General features: G+C 39.3%; 1 protein-coding gene across 1 annotated transcript; it reads right to left on the reverse strand.

The window, feature by feature from the left end:
• Window positions 1-270: 270 nt before the first annotated feature.
• On the reverse strand, window positions 271-3,664 carry mpc1 (mitochondrial pyruvate carrier 1). Its single transcript, XM_085267995.1, has 4 exons — window positions 3,452-3,664; window positions 1,946-2,042; window positions 1,529-1,661; window positions 271-1,184 (listed from the first exon to the last, which is right to left on the reverse strand). The coding sequence occupies exons 1-4, from the start codon at window positions 3,524-3,526 to the stop codon at window positions 1,160-1,162; spliced, it is 330 nt and encodes a 109-aa protein (XP_085124121.1). The 5' UTR covers window positions 3,527-3,664; the 3' UTR covers window positions 271-1,159.
• Between the last annotated feature and the right edge of the window lie 16,032 nt (window positions 3,665-19,696).

The following is a 19,696-nucleotide window of genomic DNA, read 5'->3' on the forward strand; positions in this document are numbered from 1 at the left end:
TGGGTGTACATGTGAACAAAAAGTCATAAAGAATTCACGTAGTTATTCTGATTTGTACTTTCTATCTTTGCGGGAAAAAAAAGTGTCTTCTGTTTATTCAACAGTGGCAATGCTGAGTGTAAATACAGAGAGGTGACTTCTTGACTTTTCCATAGCAGAAATATCTGATGCAATTAAATGTCACTGGATCACCAAGAGTGACAGAGGACATGACTGAGACAAACAAAAAGTTCAAAGTCAAAGTAAAACAAACAAAACTCAGAAAATAAATCAATTTTGTCGTAGTCAGTTTATTTTAACAAACTTATAGAATCCAAATATTAATCAGGGAAAATAACGTGAATTATTCAGTGACAATAAATTAATGGGAATGACACATAAAAACACACAGTGCATGTTTGAAAAGCACCGGCAGAAGCAGCAGCTCCTCTTGTCTGGTCATGCCAGATGATAACCTAGCCAGTCTGAGTTTGTACCATGAATATACTGCTTTATAACGTGGACAGTTTCACCACATGAAAAGATGTAACTATTGATTTTGTTTTAAACATTTGTTTGAATGTATTTTGACACTTGTGGGAAGCTAGTTTGACAAGTTTCCCACAGATATACTCATATATACAATTTACAGAATAACTTCCAACTCAAAAGACAAACAGCTTAACCCCCGTGTGTTCTGAATTTAACAAAAAAAAAAAAAAAAACCAAAAAAAACCCCACACATTTCAAAAGCGTGACCTCAAGTTTGCCAATATTAGACAAATAATCGTTTGTTTTGTTTAAAAGTGTGCCAAAGCAAGTAGATCTTGGGTGCAAGACATCTTACTGTCAGGCTGCTTAGCCTTGTGTACATTCTTCCACATTATATTTTGGTGCGTCATATTGAATGTTGCCAAAAAAGTAAAAAATAAAAATTATAACAATTATTCACACCAATAGACCTTAATTTATAGAGCAAAGCATCAGTTTTTAATCCCTGTTTTTAATAAAGTGGCTGAAACTTAAGGTACAAATCATGATAACGTCAAGTTTGTTTTTTTACTAAAAAGAACGGAAGTGCAGCAGTTTACTAATTAGATAAGTTCAGAGACAAGATTTCAAGGTTTAGGTGAGTGTTGAAGCAGCACAGTGCCACTCTGGAGTCCATCTGCATCAGGGACTAAGAGCCCGTCTTCTTCTCCATGCTGAAATACAGAAACGTAAGGCATTAATGTTTCTATTACCATATCTAATGTTGTTGGGGTTTTTTGTTTGCTAAAATCTAAAGCACTGCAGTTAAATGATGAAATACTGATCTGGGTTAAAGGTCACAGTGGGAAAATAGCCAAAGTAAACAAAAGCTGTACCCTCAGTCAGAATTTGAACCAGGGCTCTTGAATCAGAGTCCTGATATGTGACATCATGTGCACAGACTTTGCCAAAAACACAGTCCTCATATCTTGCAGAGTTATGATCTTCTATGAACGGGTGATTGAAAATTAGAATGTACTTTAAAAGAAACCAACCCCAGAACAGAAAAGTTTCTTACTTGTATTTGATGAGACGGCTACCCTGGATCAGTTGGGCTGACTCATTGGTCAAATGGCAAGCGAACAGTAGCCAGTTGCGAGGTTGCACTTTGTAGGCAAACCTCATGAACAGCAGCGAATAACAGCACAGAGCTGAGGAGAGAAACCATACATTTAATAGAACCATATTTTCTTATATACCTACTACAGCTCTAACGTTAAGTCTTTATATAAGACTCTTCGGCATCTTAACAGGAAAGCATGGAGATCAAAGAAAATCTTAAAACAAATCAAAAGACCAGTGCAGACATCACGGCTTCTCTCAAAGCCTTCTTAGTAGCCTTGAGATAAAAGAACCACTCACAAAATATATCAATACTAACTAGAAAATTATTAGAATATTGCATGTATACTGGATGTATCTGTGACCATCTTACCAAAGGTCATTCTACCACTGATAATTTCAGGGCTCTTCTTCATATCTGTGATGGCAGCGATAGGAAGACCCCAGTTTGCTACAGGACCCCAGAAATGCTGCAAAAAGTCACAACAGTCATGTCAATGTAGAGAAGATACAGTTACTAATAAATTACATCAAAAGGATAAAAGTAGAAAAAGGGAAAAGAAAAAATAAGCCTTAATCTATTAAACAAGACTTTTCGAACACCACAAGCAGGAGAAATAATCAAAACTAGCATAATTTTTTTTTCTTCAACCACTTTTTCTAAAGTGGGCTTTAACTCCTTCAAGCGTAAAATTCATTTTAATTTAACAAATGGACAGAAAATGCAAAAAAAAAAAACAAAAAAAAAAAAAACACCTTCTGCTGCACAAGGTAGCACAGACTCATTGTTTTAACTATATGTGAATCAGTCAAGCTTGTGCACTTAAAGCCAGACATAACCGTAAGATAAGGATCTAAAAACTCAGTGTCATATTTTTTAAGTTAACACTGTAAATGACATACAAGATCAATAAATAGTAAGGTACAGTTAAAACTACAGCCCGTCACAGAAAAGGATATACTAACAGAAAAGATGGTAACTTACTGTGCTGTTTGGCGTTTGTTTTATTTTTTTCAGTTCCACATAAAAAAAGAAAACAAATAAAGATAAGTCACAAAGACACGATGTCTTTCACACATCATTACAACTTCAAGTAGGTAGCAAATGTCAATATAATTTTGCATTTCTTAGTAAGGATATAATGAGCGAGGTAGCATTTTAACACCCGCATAATTCGGTGGCAGCTGCAAGTCCTTAACAAAAGTAAGCAGTAAAACTCGTTTGTGCAGACTGCCAACACACAGTAGTTTTGATTTAAAAGAACAGATATTGCACAAGTATACACCAGACGTCATAACGCTTGCCCATCGATGGTTTTAAAGTGTTAAAACAGGCAAAGCTCTTCAGATAACAGTGATAACAACTGTGTATATTTGTGACAAACGCAAACAATGCTGACCAAAGATGCAAAAATTTGGCCTTTACTCCAAATTTCAGACCTGTGGCTAATATGTGGCATGTAAACACACTTACACATTTACCAATATCTTGACCAGGAGCAGATTTCTCCGCCAGCTTTTGACGCAGATTCAGACTTTTAAAGCCGTTCACCACCATCTTAAGAAGCTAACGTTGTTTCACCGTCAGGGTTCGGCCCACTTTCTAGGTTACCTGTTTGTTTTAGTGGCTTCCTTATAAGTTAACAATCAAGCTGATAATGTGGAGAAAATACGGGAGACATGGTCGCTCTTGAAAACAAACCAACTTAAAACGAAGTAGAAATCTATGCATGAAGAGAGATATCAAAAGAAAAACAAACTGTTTAAAATGTTCATTAAAATTTTGTTATAACTTTAGTTAGGGCAGGTGAACGTTAGCTAACTCTGCATGACTAGCTTAGCTGCCGTGCTAACAGAGAAATGTTCCGGCTTCTGACACAGACCTCATCAAGTAGTCCCTGAACTCCTTGCTCTTCAAGTGTTCAATAGCTTTCCGTGCAATCGTCCCTGCCATGGTTTCACGTTAGGCTGGTGTCTGTCTTGGGCGAGAAGAGCGATCTTTATGTTTCTTTCTGTCGGCTGAAGGGCGACTGGGAGATCCGCTCAGAGGACGGTCAAATTTCCAACCAATAACATTACGTTTTACGACGCTGACGTAAATACGTGGCTCGACCTCAAACGGCTGGGTGCTGCCCAGCATAACAACCAATCACTGGAGACCGGCACTCCTGTTAAAACCAACGCCCACTATGGCAAATAAATAAATAAATAAATAAATAAATAAATAAATAAATAAATAAATAAATAAATAAAATTTATAAGATCAGGTCAGAACTATTACTCCAGGTAAGGCGAAGTAACTAAAAAAGTGGTGAATGTGCCTTTCTTCAGTCCCGTGTAAAGGTTGGCTGACGCTTTAGGAATTGCTGGAAGACGGCATCTGACCTCTAGAACTTTAGACTACCAAAATATAGTTAGCAAAGATGTTGGTGTAAACATGTGTAAGTCAGAGAGGATATCAGAGACAGATATACTTTAGATGCTTCAACTTTTTCAGTTACAAAAAATAAGTATAACCTCCGGGGGGGGGGCACGTTTTTGGCGACATCAGTTTATGAGGTAAACATGGAGGTAACTGAGTTTAGCGTTTACATTTTTATTTAGTACTGTTTCAAGGTGATATGCAGTAGAAGCCAGCTGTTTCTAATAAAAAAAAAGAAAAATAACGACATCTTCTTAGTTAGGAGTTTCATGATAAGACAGCTTCCTCTTCTCTGTGGAGATTTGGGTGAATGTAAAGTAACCAGAAGTAGTATAATGTGTAAGGCAGAATTCACAAACAGATTCTTCCGAAATGGCTAAGGCTCACCTTTAACTGATTTTGAAACTACATCTGTCAGTATCTCCACGGGACTCTAGAACCAACGCTCTCAGTTCAGACACACACCTCCTCAAGAGGGATTGGATTATTTTGAATGATGTAGAAGTTCACACTGGAGTCACGTTGTAGAAGATCTAACCTGTATCTGATTTAGATGCATATGAAAGTAACGCTAATCAGAATTTAAAAAAGAAAAAAAATTGCAATATTCATGCTTGTATTTACCCCATACACCCCAGTCAAATATGTAAAAAAAAAATTGGTCACCTCCTTCATTGTGAATGCAGCCAAAGTTTGGGACAAGCCTAAATGTGTATTATATGTCTGCTGTAGACATATGGTTGTGTTATGATCTTGAATTATATAATTTTTCTTTTATTAATTAAGTGCATTTTCTTGAGATTAAACCGAATACATATGGAACAAGATGTTGCACTTGTCCACCAAACCCGGTTTTCATCTCTAGTTTAGTTTTAGCAATTTAGTTTTGAGCACAGAAAAATGAGCAGCAGCAGCCGTAATCAGGCAGTGTTTTGAAAACCTTCATAGCACATAGTGCTGGTGTGTTAAAATTGGTCCAGGATGACAAAAATGCACAGGTGTTGTTTTTAAAATATCCTAACAGAAACACATCCGCTGATTTCCATTTGAATTTAAATAACAGTTTTTATCTTTACTTGAATTTACGATCATAAAAAAAAATCACAATTCACATTAAAATATTTTTCTCTCATTAAAACCTCAAATCTGCTCTATCTGTCAAGATTTATGAGTCTGAATCCAGACATAAACTAATCTTTTGCAGTATTTTTGTTACACGTACATTAATGTAAAAAGCACACATGCTAATATTGCACATGCTGCACACATACTCTGATACTTTTCCTTTTCCTGTTTTTAATGTAATCATAATTAATTTGTTATCCGGGGTGGCTGTAGCTCAGGTGGCAGAGCAGGTCAGCCACTAATCAGAAGGTCGGTGGTTTGATCCCAGGCTGCCTCCTGCCTGCATGCCAAATATCCTTGGGCAAGATACTAACCCCGTGTTTGCCTACTGGTGGTGGTCAGAGGGCCCGGTGGCGCCAGTGTCCGGCAGCCTCGCCTCTGTCAGTGCGCCCCAGGGCAGCTGTAGCTACAATGTGGCTTGCCATCGCCAGTGTGTGAATGTGTGTGTGAATGGGTGAATGACTGAATGTAGTGTGAAGCGCTTTGGGGTCCTTAGGGACTAGAAAAGAGCTATACAAATGCAGGCCATTTACCATTCATTTTCAGGGGCACCTTTGTACATAAACAAAGCAGAAATGGCATTGTCAATCACACATCAAACATAAGCTCCAGTTTGGTCAATGAACTCATTATTTGATGTGCACAGTGTATAGAATTAAAACAATTTGACTCATGGTATGTTAGTAATGCCAGCTTCCCACTGTGGGGGGATCCTGCTGTTGTACATGCCGGATCATTGTCGTGGCTTACTGAGAGACTGACTCGTGCTTTTCCTGCTGTGATGAGTCAGGGGACACTATCTGTTGTCTAGATTCATGATTAGGTTGGTGCACTCAAACAACACCAGGGGGCAGTATGTGAACATCATGATCTTAAAGCAAGAAAGTAAAGGTTAGAGAGTTTGCCATGAAAAATCAGATTCTGTGTACTTGTACCATGAAGAAATCCCCCCATAAATAATAAAAAAAATTGATTAAAAAAAAAAAATTAACTCGGTAATGAATTCTGATTTCAGAATGTTTGAATTAAATTTGAAGTCACTTTTGTTAAACCATTTACCCACTGTTAAGAGGGGCCACCTGGCTTCAGTTCTTGAATATTTTTGACATCATGGTCCATGGTTGAGTTACACCTCAGCATAGCTCTTGACCAACTGGAAGATCCCAATGACTTTAATGTCTGATCGAAGGCCCTCTGGAGACAGCACCTTGGTTTACTTTTTGTATAAAAGAGGAAACAAAATGCACTCACTATACCTGCTTAAGTATGAGTGGAGATATGGTGTAAGTCAAGAGAGTTAAGAAATTCCAAGGTAGATTCTCTTTTCACACATAAATTAGTATTAATATTGACATTGTACATGTTAAGGTGACTCTATCTACCACACTGATTCTTGTCCTCCTCTGTAACAGTTTGAACAGTTTTTTCACAGTTTCTGAGAAATTACAAGAGGAAGCAACAGATAAATTATTGCTGTAAATGTAATAGGAACTATGTTTATTTTTATTTTTTAAAAAACAGGCAGTGTTTTGAAGGCAAATCTTTTTGTCCTTTAAAGGTCTAATTCAAATAAAAAATGGGTTTTGGTACTTGAGAAGAATGTACATGCCCTCAAGTATTCACCCCCAGACAGCTGCAATGCAATAACAGTTTCCTTCACCAGGAGAGATGTAGACCTTAGTGATGGGTCAGTCGCGAATGAAATGGCTCTTAGAGCCGTGGGGTTTTTTTTTTTGGTTTTTTGGGGGTTTTTTTCCCCCCTTTCTCTCACCCTCTCTCTCGCACTTTTTTTCCGCTTCACTCAGCATGGGAGCCTTGTGCTTTACGCTGGGAAGAGGGGGGAGAGGCGGTAGTTACACTCAGTAGCACAGGAACAGAGCAGGAGTGAGAGAGAGAGAATGAGAGCCAGGGACAACAACGTCACATTAGAAAGGTATAGTAATCATCCACAACTATTTTCAGTTGCAGATGATAAAGGATTCAGAAAGTTAGTCATGCAGGTTCATATGACAGAGAATATGCATGTTCTTTTTGTTTTCACATTATAATTTATATTTAATTGTGTTATGGTTTGCAGTGTTTTGTGTGTTTCACTTTAAATTTATAAAAGGAAAAAGCTGAAAATTTAAATAGTTAAAAGTTGAAATGTGAATAGTTGATTTTTGTATTATATGATTTATTTATTACATTTTATGTGGAGTGAATAAATAAAAGTATATTTACGGTGGCCCCTACAGACAAAGCACACACAAACTTCAAATCACGTACAAACCCTGAAGCATGTACAAACTCCAAAACAAGTAAAAACTCCAAAACACGTAAAAACACGTACAAACTCCAAAACACGTAAAAACTCAGAAGCACATAAAAACTCAAAACACGTACAAAAGACAACAGAAGTGCTCCAGGATGCTAAGGGCAGTGTTGAGTTTTTGTTACCTAGTGGCTACACAAGCCAGCAAGTACCAACGACCGGATTTGGTGTGTGGTAATAACAGGTAAATGAACTTTTTTTTTATTATTATTTTTTGACTATATATGAATGCTTGTGTATAAATACACAAACAATACACATATGCTTTCATGCTTTCAATTGTGTAATTTAAGTGATCTAGGTAGCTCTGTTTGGAAGTTCAGTTCATGCTAGAAATGTGTTTTGGAGTTTGTATGTGCTTTTTAGAGTTTATACATGTTTTCTCTCTAGGGGCCACTGCATATATTTATATATTAATATATATAAATAAAACCACTTTTTTTTAACATTAGTAATTCCTTTTGTGCATAATTTTATATTATTGTTAATAATAAATTAATTAAAGCAACAAAACAACCTGAAGAGCCGGTTCGGAGCTGAAAGAGCCGGCTCTTTTTAGTGAGCCGAACCGAAAGAGCCGGTTCTCTAAAAAGATCCGGAAATCTCATCACTAGTAGACCTTGAACTGGGAAGTATGAAGTATGCCTCAGGTTAAGTCAGTGGTTCCCAAAATTTTTGCTAAAAATGTTCGCCCCCCCCCCCCTCCGACGTGTGCACGCGCGCACGCACAAACACATCCTCCAACCACACACACACCCATATTTTGCTCCATTGCGGTTTCTTTCACACCTCAAACATTTAGTAAACAATTAAGCAAATGCAAGTAATCTGCAATAAATTATAGGTAGTAATAAAATAAACTACTAACTCTTTTAGGCTATGTCCACACCTACACGGGTATTTTCGAAAACGCAGCTGTTTTGTCCACATGTAAACGGCGTTTCGAATCACCGAAAACTGAGATTTTTTTAAAACTCCTTTTTTTCGTTTACGTGTGGACGAGGAATACAGAGTTCCTCGCAATGTCAAAGGTATGTGCCTTTTTTCACGTCATGCTGTGCACACGTTATTGTTTACATGAGATTAATTGCAGAATGGCAGAGACAAAATACTGTTAATCTGACTATCTTCAGGTTTTACACGCTTACATATACACGCAGTTACTGTCCCTCCATTTAGAAAGGCAGAGGCGTCACGATGTGATTATTTTACTGTAGTTGGGTTTTTTTTTTCATGTGTAATAATATTCAACATTGCTATCAATGCATTTTTCAAAAAATGCTGCTCTGTGCAAAATGGGTTTAAAAACATAAACAACTGTGGGATACTGTTTGTTGTGATTTGAACCGGGGGACAAATTGTGGCAGGATCAGCCTGATATTATTTGTATCCTGCTGTAACTTTACTGTATAAAGAGCTAGAATCTCCAAAATGTCAGGAGTAGTTAGTCGTCACAACAAGTGTTTGTGAACTAAAAATCAAGAATGTGGGATACTGTTTGTCCCTGATTTGAAGAGCCCAGCGCTGCTCCCGACAAAGGGAAAACCAATTAAGCAGGGGAGACCTACCTCAGCACTTGTGCAGGTGAAACCAAAGGGAAGATATTCTTCACCATACTTTCGAGTCTTTGGCTTAGAATGAAGTTGGTTTGGAAACATATTCAGCAATGCTTCATGTCCTGCTTTGCCCGTGCTAGCAATGTCCAAGCGTTTAGCCCCCCCCCCCCCCCCACCCATTTTCATACCACGCCCCCCCCCCTAGGGGGCGGGCCCCACACTTTGGGAAGGTCTGGGTTAAGTTGAGTTTACCAGACATATTGTGGTTTATAACTGTGTCAGACTCAAGACATTGGATATGAAATGTCATCACTTCATGATGCATTGTTACTGGACGCTCGTGTAAAGTTTTTTCATAATAAGTATGTGGTTATTCTTATGGTCAGTGGTTGGACAGACAGACTGCCCAAAAGCATATTGTTTCTTTCCATGACTATCACTGAAGCATAAAAATGTTTAAAGGCCTTTGCTATACATTAAAGCATAGCCTTGGATTATCTTTAGAACATCGGGGTAAACAATGATACGGTAAATCATTCATAGTATAAAAGGTGAAACCATGAACAAAACAACATAAATGACAACTTCCATAAACCTGAGGTACATATGATGCAGGAAAAGAAATTCAAACCTTGTAGTGGCCACGATGAAGAACAGCAGACAGCCGACTGAGTGACTCAGCTTCAAAACAGTTATGGAAGAGACTGTCCATCATAAAACATAATCTGCCTCATTATGGATCTGAAAACATGTCAAACATTGTGACAAAACTGGGCAAGAAAGAGTTTAAAGCATCAGGTGCTGTAACTAGAAAACTAGAAAAATTATTGCTTTTCTTGCTGCGTGCGGCTAAACTGCTTGTCAGTACTGATGGTGGCACATTTCATCGTGCTAAGTACTATATTGTGCAAGCAGTTTGCACTGGGAAGATAGACAACAGAGATCTCGCCTTTACCAAGTTGAAACTAAAGTGATTACAAAAAATAAAAATAAAAAAAATTCCTAAACAAACAAATGAATTATGCATCTTCTAGCAACATTTACAATAATACCTTCAGTGGCTACTTTATTAGTTACAACTTGCTAGTTTGGGGTTGGATCTCCTTTTGCCTTCAGAACTGGCTTCAGTGTTCATGCATAGATTCAACAAGGTGCTGGTAACAGTCCTCGGGTCTTGTTGGTCCACATTAACACAATAGTGACATACAGATGCCACAATCCAAGCCAAGATGTACCTATACAGTGGCTGTTCAGTGTATACAGAACAAAATTGTAGCTAAATGACTACCCTTCACTCGGCCAAATCAAGTAGAAAATCTAAACCAACACTTTTGTTTTTTTAATAATATATAAGCCTAACGCCATGGTGGCAAAGAAAAACAATTATTTAATTTCAATTTATTGTTCCAATGAAGTGTTTCATTTGGTCAGAGGCTTATACAAGATTTCATTAAAAAGTTATATGGCACCCTGGAAATAAAAAATTGGCTAAACTCTTGAAAACCTTAAAAGTCTGCCACTGTGTATTCAAAAGGCAGGAGTATCTTGGTCATATCCACTGGAGGAGTTCCAGCATATACCTCAGATGCAGGATTCCCACAGAGCGATCTCTAAACAACAGGAATAGATAAATACAAGGAAAAAACACAACTGTAACTGCATTAGGGGAAACATTTCCATTATTATCTTGTGAGGCTGCTGTGTCAAAAGACGTTCTCTGTTTCTAAAATTATCATGGCTTTAAAACTGTGCTGTCTGTTTATCACGTATGGATTGAAGTTTTTATCAGTCACTGCAGCTGTCAATTCCTGTGCAGGGATTTGGGAGTTTAAAGCCCTTCCCAGCAAAGATTAAGTTCCAGCCATGTACACATGCAGGGGTAGTGTGGTAGCAGGGTAGCAGGGCATTTAACTGGCAAAGCTGAATCCAGCGTGTGCAGATGCATGAGAGCGTAGTTACTGTGGTAAACCAGCAGCAGAGGTGCACCAGTTTTTGTTTTTTTGCCATATTATACATTTATGAGACATTTTACTGCCTGATTTAACAATGGTAGAGCACTTTATGTAGATTTTCTTTACAGCAACACAATGGATGTCAAGTGTACGTCAACCAGCTATTAACACTCTGGATTCTCATCTACTTTGCATTATGAGGTCTCCAATCTTCCATTTGCAATTGTCTGAGCGATGCTTTTTATCTTTTTTCTTGCTGAGCTGCTTCACATCTGGCTTGGGGTTATCATTATATGAGCTGCAAAAGCTCAAAAAGGAAACAGTATTTTTTAATATATGACAAGATGTCACTGATAAAATATATAACAGCAAATTGTTAAACAATTTCTAAGAATTGATCAAATTCATGGGATGATTCGGCAGTGACAGCAGTAATGAATACATTTCAGTGTGCAGCTTCATTTTAAAATATTACATTGCCTGCTGGGTGTTTGTTTTATTAAATTATAGCTCTGTGCTGCACAATTCTCACTTCACTTACCTGAAGAATGACATGGTATTCCCTGGGTAGATATAAAGGGTCCTATGAAGACACACGGTGTTTAAGTGTGCTATAGATATGATAACATGATGATCTTTATTTTTTACATGTTTGTGTTCATTAAATTCTTCTTTAGGAGCACTTGTCTTGCGTTTAAGGAGTTACCAAAGAGAACAATATTTTCTTGCAAGTGCTGCAGTCCACTGAAGCCCTACTTTTGGCATTATTGGGCTCAAGAGACATAAATTATATGGGTTTTTGTTTGTTTATGCTCATTCCCTTAATAATGAGTTGTAGTGAAATAGAGCAGCACAGTTGGAAATACTTAACTCCCTGTTACAGGAAAAATGATTCTATGTTTTCTTTACCTTCTTTTAAATGTACAAAGATGCCTTTTGTCTGCCCTCTGCCTATGGTTAGATTAGTTTAGAATTATCTTTTTAGACTTTCCCAGCAAACACATCTTGTTTCTGGGACATATTGTTTTAGATTGTTTTATCTTCCCTAGCTCTCTGCTGACGAGACTAGCACCATATATGGAGTTGTTTTATTTTATCTGTTTATTATTTGTTATCCTGTTCTCACTGTCTCTGTGCTCTGTGCCTATAAAAATTACCAAGCCACTGTGCATGGGGTGAGTTGTTCTTCGCAGCTCACCCGTGTACACGTTTGATAAAGAAAGTAACTTTGTCTCATTGTGTCTTTATTTCTCCTGGGTCTTTTGCAGAGTTTTCCCCCAACATTTCTTGGTCCTTCGAGCCGGAGCGCCTCCATCGTGTCCCATCTCCGTGACCAGTCCACGTTGTTCGCCTGTCGACAGCCCACACACCAGGTGTGTGGAAAAAGACCAAGAGCGTTAAATTCGGGTCTTGGCCAACGTCTTAGAAAGCGACGTGGTGGGGCCCGATCGAGGTGGACCAGACCCGGCGACACCGACCAGGTAGATACAGACACACTGACACAATCTTGCGTAAAAGCGTATTTTAAATTCAGGGAATTTAAAATAGCGAAAGTAGCTCGTCGCGACTGGAAGCTCCCCACCTCTGTGGGTTTAAAGTAGCTCGTCGGCTGGTAGCTTGGAGCTCGTCGACTGGAAGCTCCCCACTTCTGTGGGTTAGGTTTGGAGCTCTGGGTAGCTCCCCCAGCTGGGTCTAGACAGGGTCTAGGGAATAAGTAGCTCGTCTACAGAAAGACTGGCAGCTCCCCTTATGATAAGGGTTCCGATCGCGCGAATAGGTGTGAATGTGAATGTGTGTGTGTGTATTGTTTTAATTAACGGAGCAAGCTGAATTTTCACGGTCCAATAAGAGACTGAGCTGCTCCTGTGTTTTTCTTTTACTGCTATTCACTGACGTGCTGGTGAGTTGAGAGAACGGTCGAGTTCCGTCTCGTAAAGTTCACACCGCTTTTGGAAATAGTCCGAAAGTAGAAGGGCGTGTGAGCAACCACTCTCGTCTCTAATACCAGCGAAGGTGATAGCAGCTGTATCGTGTATATATTACTTAATAAACAAAAATAAGTAAATACATAAATAAGATGGGTAATCAAGCAAGTGAAATTAAAACTCATTCCTGCTGACGAGCAGTGGTGAGAAAAGAAAAGTCCAGACAAAAACAGAGAGAGATTTAAGAAAACAAAATATAAACAGTCAGAAGAACAGAATCCAACTGCCAGTTTAGTAAAACCAGAAGACGAGACACTGTGCAGTTCCCACAATCCTTTTAGTAAACCATCACTCATTCCTGCAGCCGCATGTGCAGCAACACCCATATCAGGAAGAACATAATAATCCCTTATTAAGTGAAAACTAGAGATCAAAGTAGTTTGAGGTAGTTTAAAAGGGTTGAAAACAGACCCCACTGAGTAGATATAAATATAAAAAGTACGAAATAAAGATGAACAAAGGGAAAATTACAGTAGAAATTATCTTTAGAGTATTTGAAATTAATAATAGCAAGGATAACAACCTGTAAAGTGATATTATCAATGAAACACAGTTGGCATGATGACCATGCCCACAATGTATAAAATGAATATAAAGCAAATACTTCACACGAAAATATTTTAATAACATAAATAAAGTATATTAAGGCTGTGTCACTGTTCAGCCAAGGACAGTGTGTGAAAAGGTAACTGTCTCCACCTTGGGAAAAGGATGATTCTGCAGGTCATCTGAAGCCCTTGATGGATACAAAATAAAATATAAATAATATAATAGAACTGCCTGGTCCGCCATGCAACAGAGAGAACAAATGTGACCGCAGATTGGATGAATTCAAAATTATCTGTTTGCTGAATAAGATGATCCTAACTATCAAATTGGCTCAGTAGTAGTATAGTGGTACACACTGATAAAATATTATAATATGCTATTGCTGTCATATAAGACAAAGAGGATAATATTAACAATGACATAATATTAATATGAAGAGGCACCTTAATCGGTTATGATGTGAGGTGGATAATTGTTAAGCAGTAGTCTGCATCAAGCTTAAGGTTTGCTGAAACTCAGTGTAATGACATGTGAGATGAAGACAATACAGAGAATAACTAAACTAATGAAGTGCATAGAGGCACTTGACCAGCTTGAAACCTATCATCCTAGAATGACACATTGCTGAGATATAGAGCACACCTATAATAACAACCAATAAGCAAAACCCTGTAGACAACAGCTAAAACTACAGGATTGAGAAGCTGAATTAAATATGTAGACACTGCTAAGCTGATGAGCATGTTCCACATTTTCTTTTCTTTTTCTTTTTGTTTCTTTTAGAGCAGAAGCTGCTGTAACACACCCAAAGAAAGACTCTAGGTCTGACCAACCGTCTCAGTCGTGGGCAAAAAGATGACAGTCAATAAAATTCTAAAAGATAATTTATTGACGAAAAATATATCAAGAGATAAAAGATAAAACAGTCCAGTGTCCCACTTATGAATTGTATAAAAACACACAGTCCCAAGGCCAGAGCCAGCTATGCCACACGGCCAAGATGCACCCCACATGTTGCCTTTAACAGGGTTAGAAGTTGTTCTTGGAGACCCACCACCCTGGAAGCATATAGTCAGTGGTCACTCAAGCCTCTGGAACTCTGCTGCCTTTAGGCTGTGGCATATAATAGGCCCTGGACTGCACAGAGAGACAAAACAACACAGCAGTGTTTGTAGTGTGGGCTATATGTAGACCAGTGTATCAGTGCAATCAAGTACACCTGCCTCTAATTAGTCCAACCCCATTCCAGCCATTGGCTCACCAAAAATGTGACAACCACAAAACCACTCCCAACCCAGTGCAACTTCACACAATAATATGGAGCTGAATTAACACAGGCACATTAGTCTACCATGTTACAAGCTGCATGCTATTAAAAGCCAACATATGCAGACTTCTGCCTTGTTCGGGTGGCAGCATTTTTCTTTTTCTTTTGTGTCCTGACACGTTTATGTTTTTTGTTTTTGTTTGATTATTTTGTTGGTTTTGGAAACGAATTTAAACGAACTTGTGACAATACTTGAGAATCACAGTGACACATAGTGATTAGGCATATGATTGAAAAATGCCTAGGTTTAGAGCTGTGAGCTATGAGCTGTGAGCAATGCAAAGTTAAATATATATATATTTGTATAAATGGGAAACAACCCTAACTTGAAAGTTTGAAATGTGTGAGATCCATGAATTGTTTGAAAAACTAGAAATTATTTAAAATTGCCTTAAGTGAAAATGTAGTGTTGCATCTATTCTCCCAAACCAAGAAAAAAAAGAAGAAGCATTCTGTAACTTAAAAATAAGGCTGACGTGTTGACAGCAGACTAAAACACTAATCCGCAGGTGGCTATCAGGAACAGAGAGGCGAGCAAAGTCATAAACACCAAGGCTGCAGACAGCCACGCAGACACAGCAGATAACATAGAGACAACGCCTGCTAGAACCGTGGAGAGGAAGGTCACTTCACACGAGATTGTAGGAGTAGGCCACAGAGAAATAATGCAAAACAGTTTTGAGGCAGCCACTTAAGAACTTATTTGACCTTACAGCACAGGCCGAAATTGTGTAGGTTACGCAGTAACCACAGATAGTAAAATAATAGAAGCAAAACCACTCTCTTCTTCATGTTCTGCACAGAGCGCTGAGCTGATAGCTGTGATACGCGAAAGTGAAATACACAAAGACAAACTAATAAATATACATACAGACAGCCAGTATGTTTTCTCTGCTGTACATCATTTTGCAAAAAATTTGGCATAACAGAGGAATGATTACACCAACTGGAAAACCGGTTCAGCATGCCAACCTCTTACAAAGCCTACTGACTCTTTCATTACTACAGGCAACAATTTTGCTGACAGAGCAGCAAAATAGGCGGCACAAAACACAAACATCACATTGATGGCAGTAAACACACATCAGATTCCACTGGATGTGTTGAAAAATGAACAAAAGCAGCAAGCACAGCAGAGCAGGCAAAATGGCTAAAACACGGTGCAGTTCTGACAAACGACTTAATGATGTGTTATGGCAAGCCAGTGTTGCCAAAATTCCTCCACAAAATGGCGGCATTAGTGACTCATGGCTGTACGCATTTGTCATCGGGGGGAATGACCTGTATTGTCAACTCTCATTTCTACACTATAAAGCTAAGCGAATGTCAAGGGTCGAAATACGCCCTAGTGGTTATAGATGTGTTCTCAAAGTGGCCGGAAATCTATCCAGTGAAAAAGGCAGATGCAATTTCAGTAGCAAAATGCCTGTGCAATCACTTCATACCCACATATGGCATTCCAGCTTTGATACGATCAGACAACGGCACTCATTTTGTAAATGATGTCATCACTAAGGTCTCTGAAGCACTCGGTTTCAGCATAAAACACCACTGTGCTTATCACCCTCAGAGCGCAGGCCTTGTAGAGAGAACTAACGGCACTATAAAACAAAGGCTCAGGAAATGCATGGCAGAAACAGGAAGGCCGTGGCCTGAATGTTTGGGTTTAGTGAAAATGTGGATGCGCTTAACGCAAGGCTCCCATAAACTAACTCCATTTGAAATCATTCATGGCAGGCCGTTCCCACTGCCAATCACCAGTCAACCAATAGACAAAGCAATCAGAGAAAACACATTAGCAGAATGGATGTCTAAGCTGTTAGAAAACAAAGAGATCATTGTACATAATCAACAACCTGATGATGTTTCTCCAGTGTCTTGCAGACTAAAGCCTGGTGACTGGGTTCTGATCAAGGTGCTCCAAAGGAAAAACTGGAGCACACCCAGGTGGGAGGGGCCATACCAAGTCCTCCTCACTACACCGACCGCTTGCAAAATTGCGGAACGACCATCCTGGATCCATCAGAGTCACTGCAGGCGAGTCAGTGAAGCCATCTAAACACAGCTGACGGCAGGCTTGCCCACTTGTTGTGATCTCGCCCGGTGGAGGGGTCAGCTTTCCTGGCCGGGGGGTCTACTCGCGACAGGAGGGTGTGTCCCGTCGTCATGAGGTGGTGGCTCTTAACAACTGCAGCAGCCCTGACCATGGCCGGGCTCCTCACCTTTGCTTCCGTGAGGGACAACAAGTCACGCTATATGGAGAAGAGGCAGACACTGTATGACAAAGGAAAGTACACCAAGTTTCCCCATGGCTACGCCACTAACTTCTGGTGGCAGTTTATGAACACTACAGCTCACTTGAATAACAAAACTGACTGCTATGCATGTACCCATATGCCCCTATCCTCACAGACGTCTGGCCTGTGGCCGTACAGCATACCTGAAGATCGCAGTTGGTGCCTGTTGGGCCTGGCAACACATCCAGGCTATGGTACTCTTTGGTCCAAAGCCAACTACAGCATCCCAGCGAAAGCAACCTGGAGGTCATCATCACCCACAAATGTGAACTGTTCCGGACAGACCTACCTACTGACCTGGCCCCAAGTCTCAGACCCGCTGCCTGATGTAATTCTACTGAACAAACTGAACGCATCACACATGCCAGTATGTGTGATGAACAATGGATCGTGGGCAGTGGGGGAGCTGCCTACTCACCTATGTAAGTACATATACACTTTCTGCCCACCAAGGAACGAGAGGAAGTGTATGGCCTGTTCAATCAACGCCACCTGTGCCAGTAACACGACGCTGATGAGCCTCAACTGTTGCTCCGACTACAGCTACCGAATGCCACTACAAACAAAGACTCAGTACCAGACAGGATGTGCACGGACGGCACCCAGCTGTAGAGGAACCAGAGTTTTGGCTGACTGGTACTTCCTATGTGGCAATAAGGCTTATCTGTCACTCCCTGAAGGTTGGGGGGGTCTGTGCACCCTGGTGCAATTATCAGATCACGTCTTCTTCATGCAAAGTGTTGCACATCACCCAAGCAGCCGACAGAGACGTGAAGTGGACATCGCCTCACCCAATTCTTTCGGCATTACAGTGGACACTGGAGTGCCGGGAGAGTTTCGCATCTGGGGAGGAGGAGTGAAATTCTTACAGAGCTTGATCCCCGGCATTGGAGTTGCCGAGGTGCGGGATCATGTGGAAATCAACCGATATGCTCTGCTACGACACATCAACTTGACTAAGACCCTGGGAACCGCCTTAGCAGGAGAACAGCAGGCCATCAGAACGATGGTGCTGCAGAACAGACTGACACTAGACCTGCTAACAGCATCACAAGGAGGAGTTTGCAAGCTGATCGGGGAAACATGTTGCACTTTTATCCCTGATGGATACGAAACTGGAGGAGACATTTATGAAGCTTTGCAGAATTTGACCGCTCTGCAAAAATATGTCACTGACCACACACCTGGAGCAGCTACAGCACAAGGCTGGCTGGACTGGCTGTTCAGCGGTTCATGGCTGGCTGCTGTAGCAAAGCCATTTTTCCTTCTAGGTCTCATCATGATAGCACTGCTCATATTAGTGTTGTGTGTGTTGCCATGCCTAAGAGTAATGATTTCAAAGATGATAACAACTACAATGACTGCTTATGTTGCCGTGCCTGAAGAAGACCAGCATCCCGTTGCAATTCTGTTAGAGGAGAACTTGTAATAACTGCTAATGAATGACGTGGTGATTAAAAATGACTTGTCAAGTGATCACGCACTGATTAAAACATTAGTAGGTTATGCAGGTTTTCATCCTTTTATTTTTTTGAAGTTTTCATTTTACATATTAGGTTTTCATCATTTTTAAATACAAAGTTTTCATTTTAGTTTTCATCCTTTTATTTTCTGTAGTTTTCGTTTTAAAATATAAGGTTTTTATCCTTTATTTTTTGTAGTTTTAGTTTTATTATTTTTTCTTGTTTATTCCACTTGTTATTTCATTTACTATGATTTTCATTTACTATGTTTTTCTTTTTATTATTTTCTTTTGTTTTATTCTTTAGACCAAATGACTTCCATTTCTGCTATGCTGACATTTTGAAAATTAAAAAATTGCTTAAGATACTTAATAAATAACCTTCACAGACAATTGTTGTATACATTTAAAATAAGTTAAAACAGGAGGGAATGTTACAGGAAAAATGATTCTATGTTTTCTTTACCTTCTTTTAAATGTACAAAGATGCCTTTTGTCTGCCCTCTGCCTATGGTTAGATTAGTTTAGAATTATCTTTTTAGACTTTCCCAGCAAACACATCTTGTTTCTGGGACATATTGTTTTAGATTGTTTTATCTTCCCTAGCTCTCTGCTGACGAGACTAGCACCATATATGGAGTTGTTTTATTTTATCTGTTTATTATTTGTTATCCTGTTCTCACTGTCTCTGTGCTCTGTGCCTATAAAAATTACTAAGCCACTGTGCATGGGGTGAGTTGTTCTTCGCAGCTCACCCGTGTACACGTTTGATAAAGAAAGTAACTTTGTCTCATTGTGTCTTTATTTCTCCTGGGTCTTTTGCAGAGTTTTCCCCCAACACTCCCCCAAAATGAGAAGAAAACCAAACCCGATCAAACTGTTGGCTCTAGCTCTGCTAGGAAACATGTCAAGTCTGTGGTTATTTTTTAGGGTACTGTCAGATCGAACTGCACCTCTTCTCACCTTTAAAAGCACAGGTTAACATAGACTAAACTAAGTTAAGTGGGACCTCAGTTTGTTGGTATTGTCATAAAGAAGCTGCATGAAATAAGACGGACAAAGCCATAGGAATAAAATGCACAGAGAAGAAAACTACTGCAGTTTTATTCTTTTTTTCAGAGTGCATCTCTTAAAA

The sequence above is a fragment of the Mchenga conophoros genome, linkage group LG1, assembly GCF_057382185.1.
Source record: "Mchenga conophoros isolate Kocher_MC1m ecotype Shallow Benthic linkage group LG1, M_conophoros_male_GT1.1, whole genome shotgun sequence".
Classification (NCBI taxonomy): domain Eukaryota; kingdom Metazoa; phylum Chordata; class Actinopteri; order Cichliformes; family Cichlidae; genus Mchenga; species Mchenga conophoros.

What these genes read in the sequence shown, in the direction of transcription:
- mpc1 (XM_085267995.1), bottom strand. Translation starts at nt 3,526, where the DNA reads ATGGCAGGGACGATTGCACGGAAAGCTATTGAACACTTGAAGAGCAAG. An exon ending in CAGTGGTAGAATGACCTTTG is followed by an intron (nt 1,662 to 1,945) that starts GTAAGATGGTCA and finishes TTCTCTCCTCAG; the next exon opens with CTCTGTGCTGTTATTCGCTG. An exon ending in AGCCGTCTCATCAAATACAA is followed by an intron (nt 1,185 to 1,528) that starts GTAAGAAACTTT and finishes TCTGTATTTCAG; the next exon opens with CATGGAGAAGAAGACGGGCT.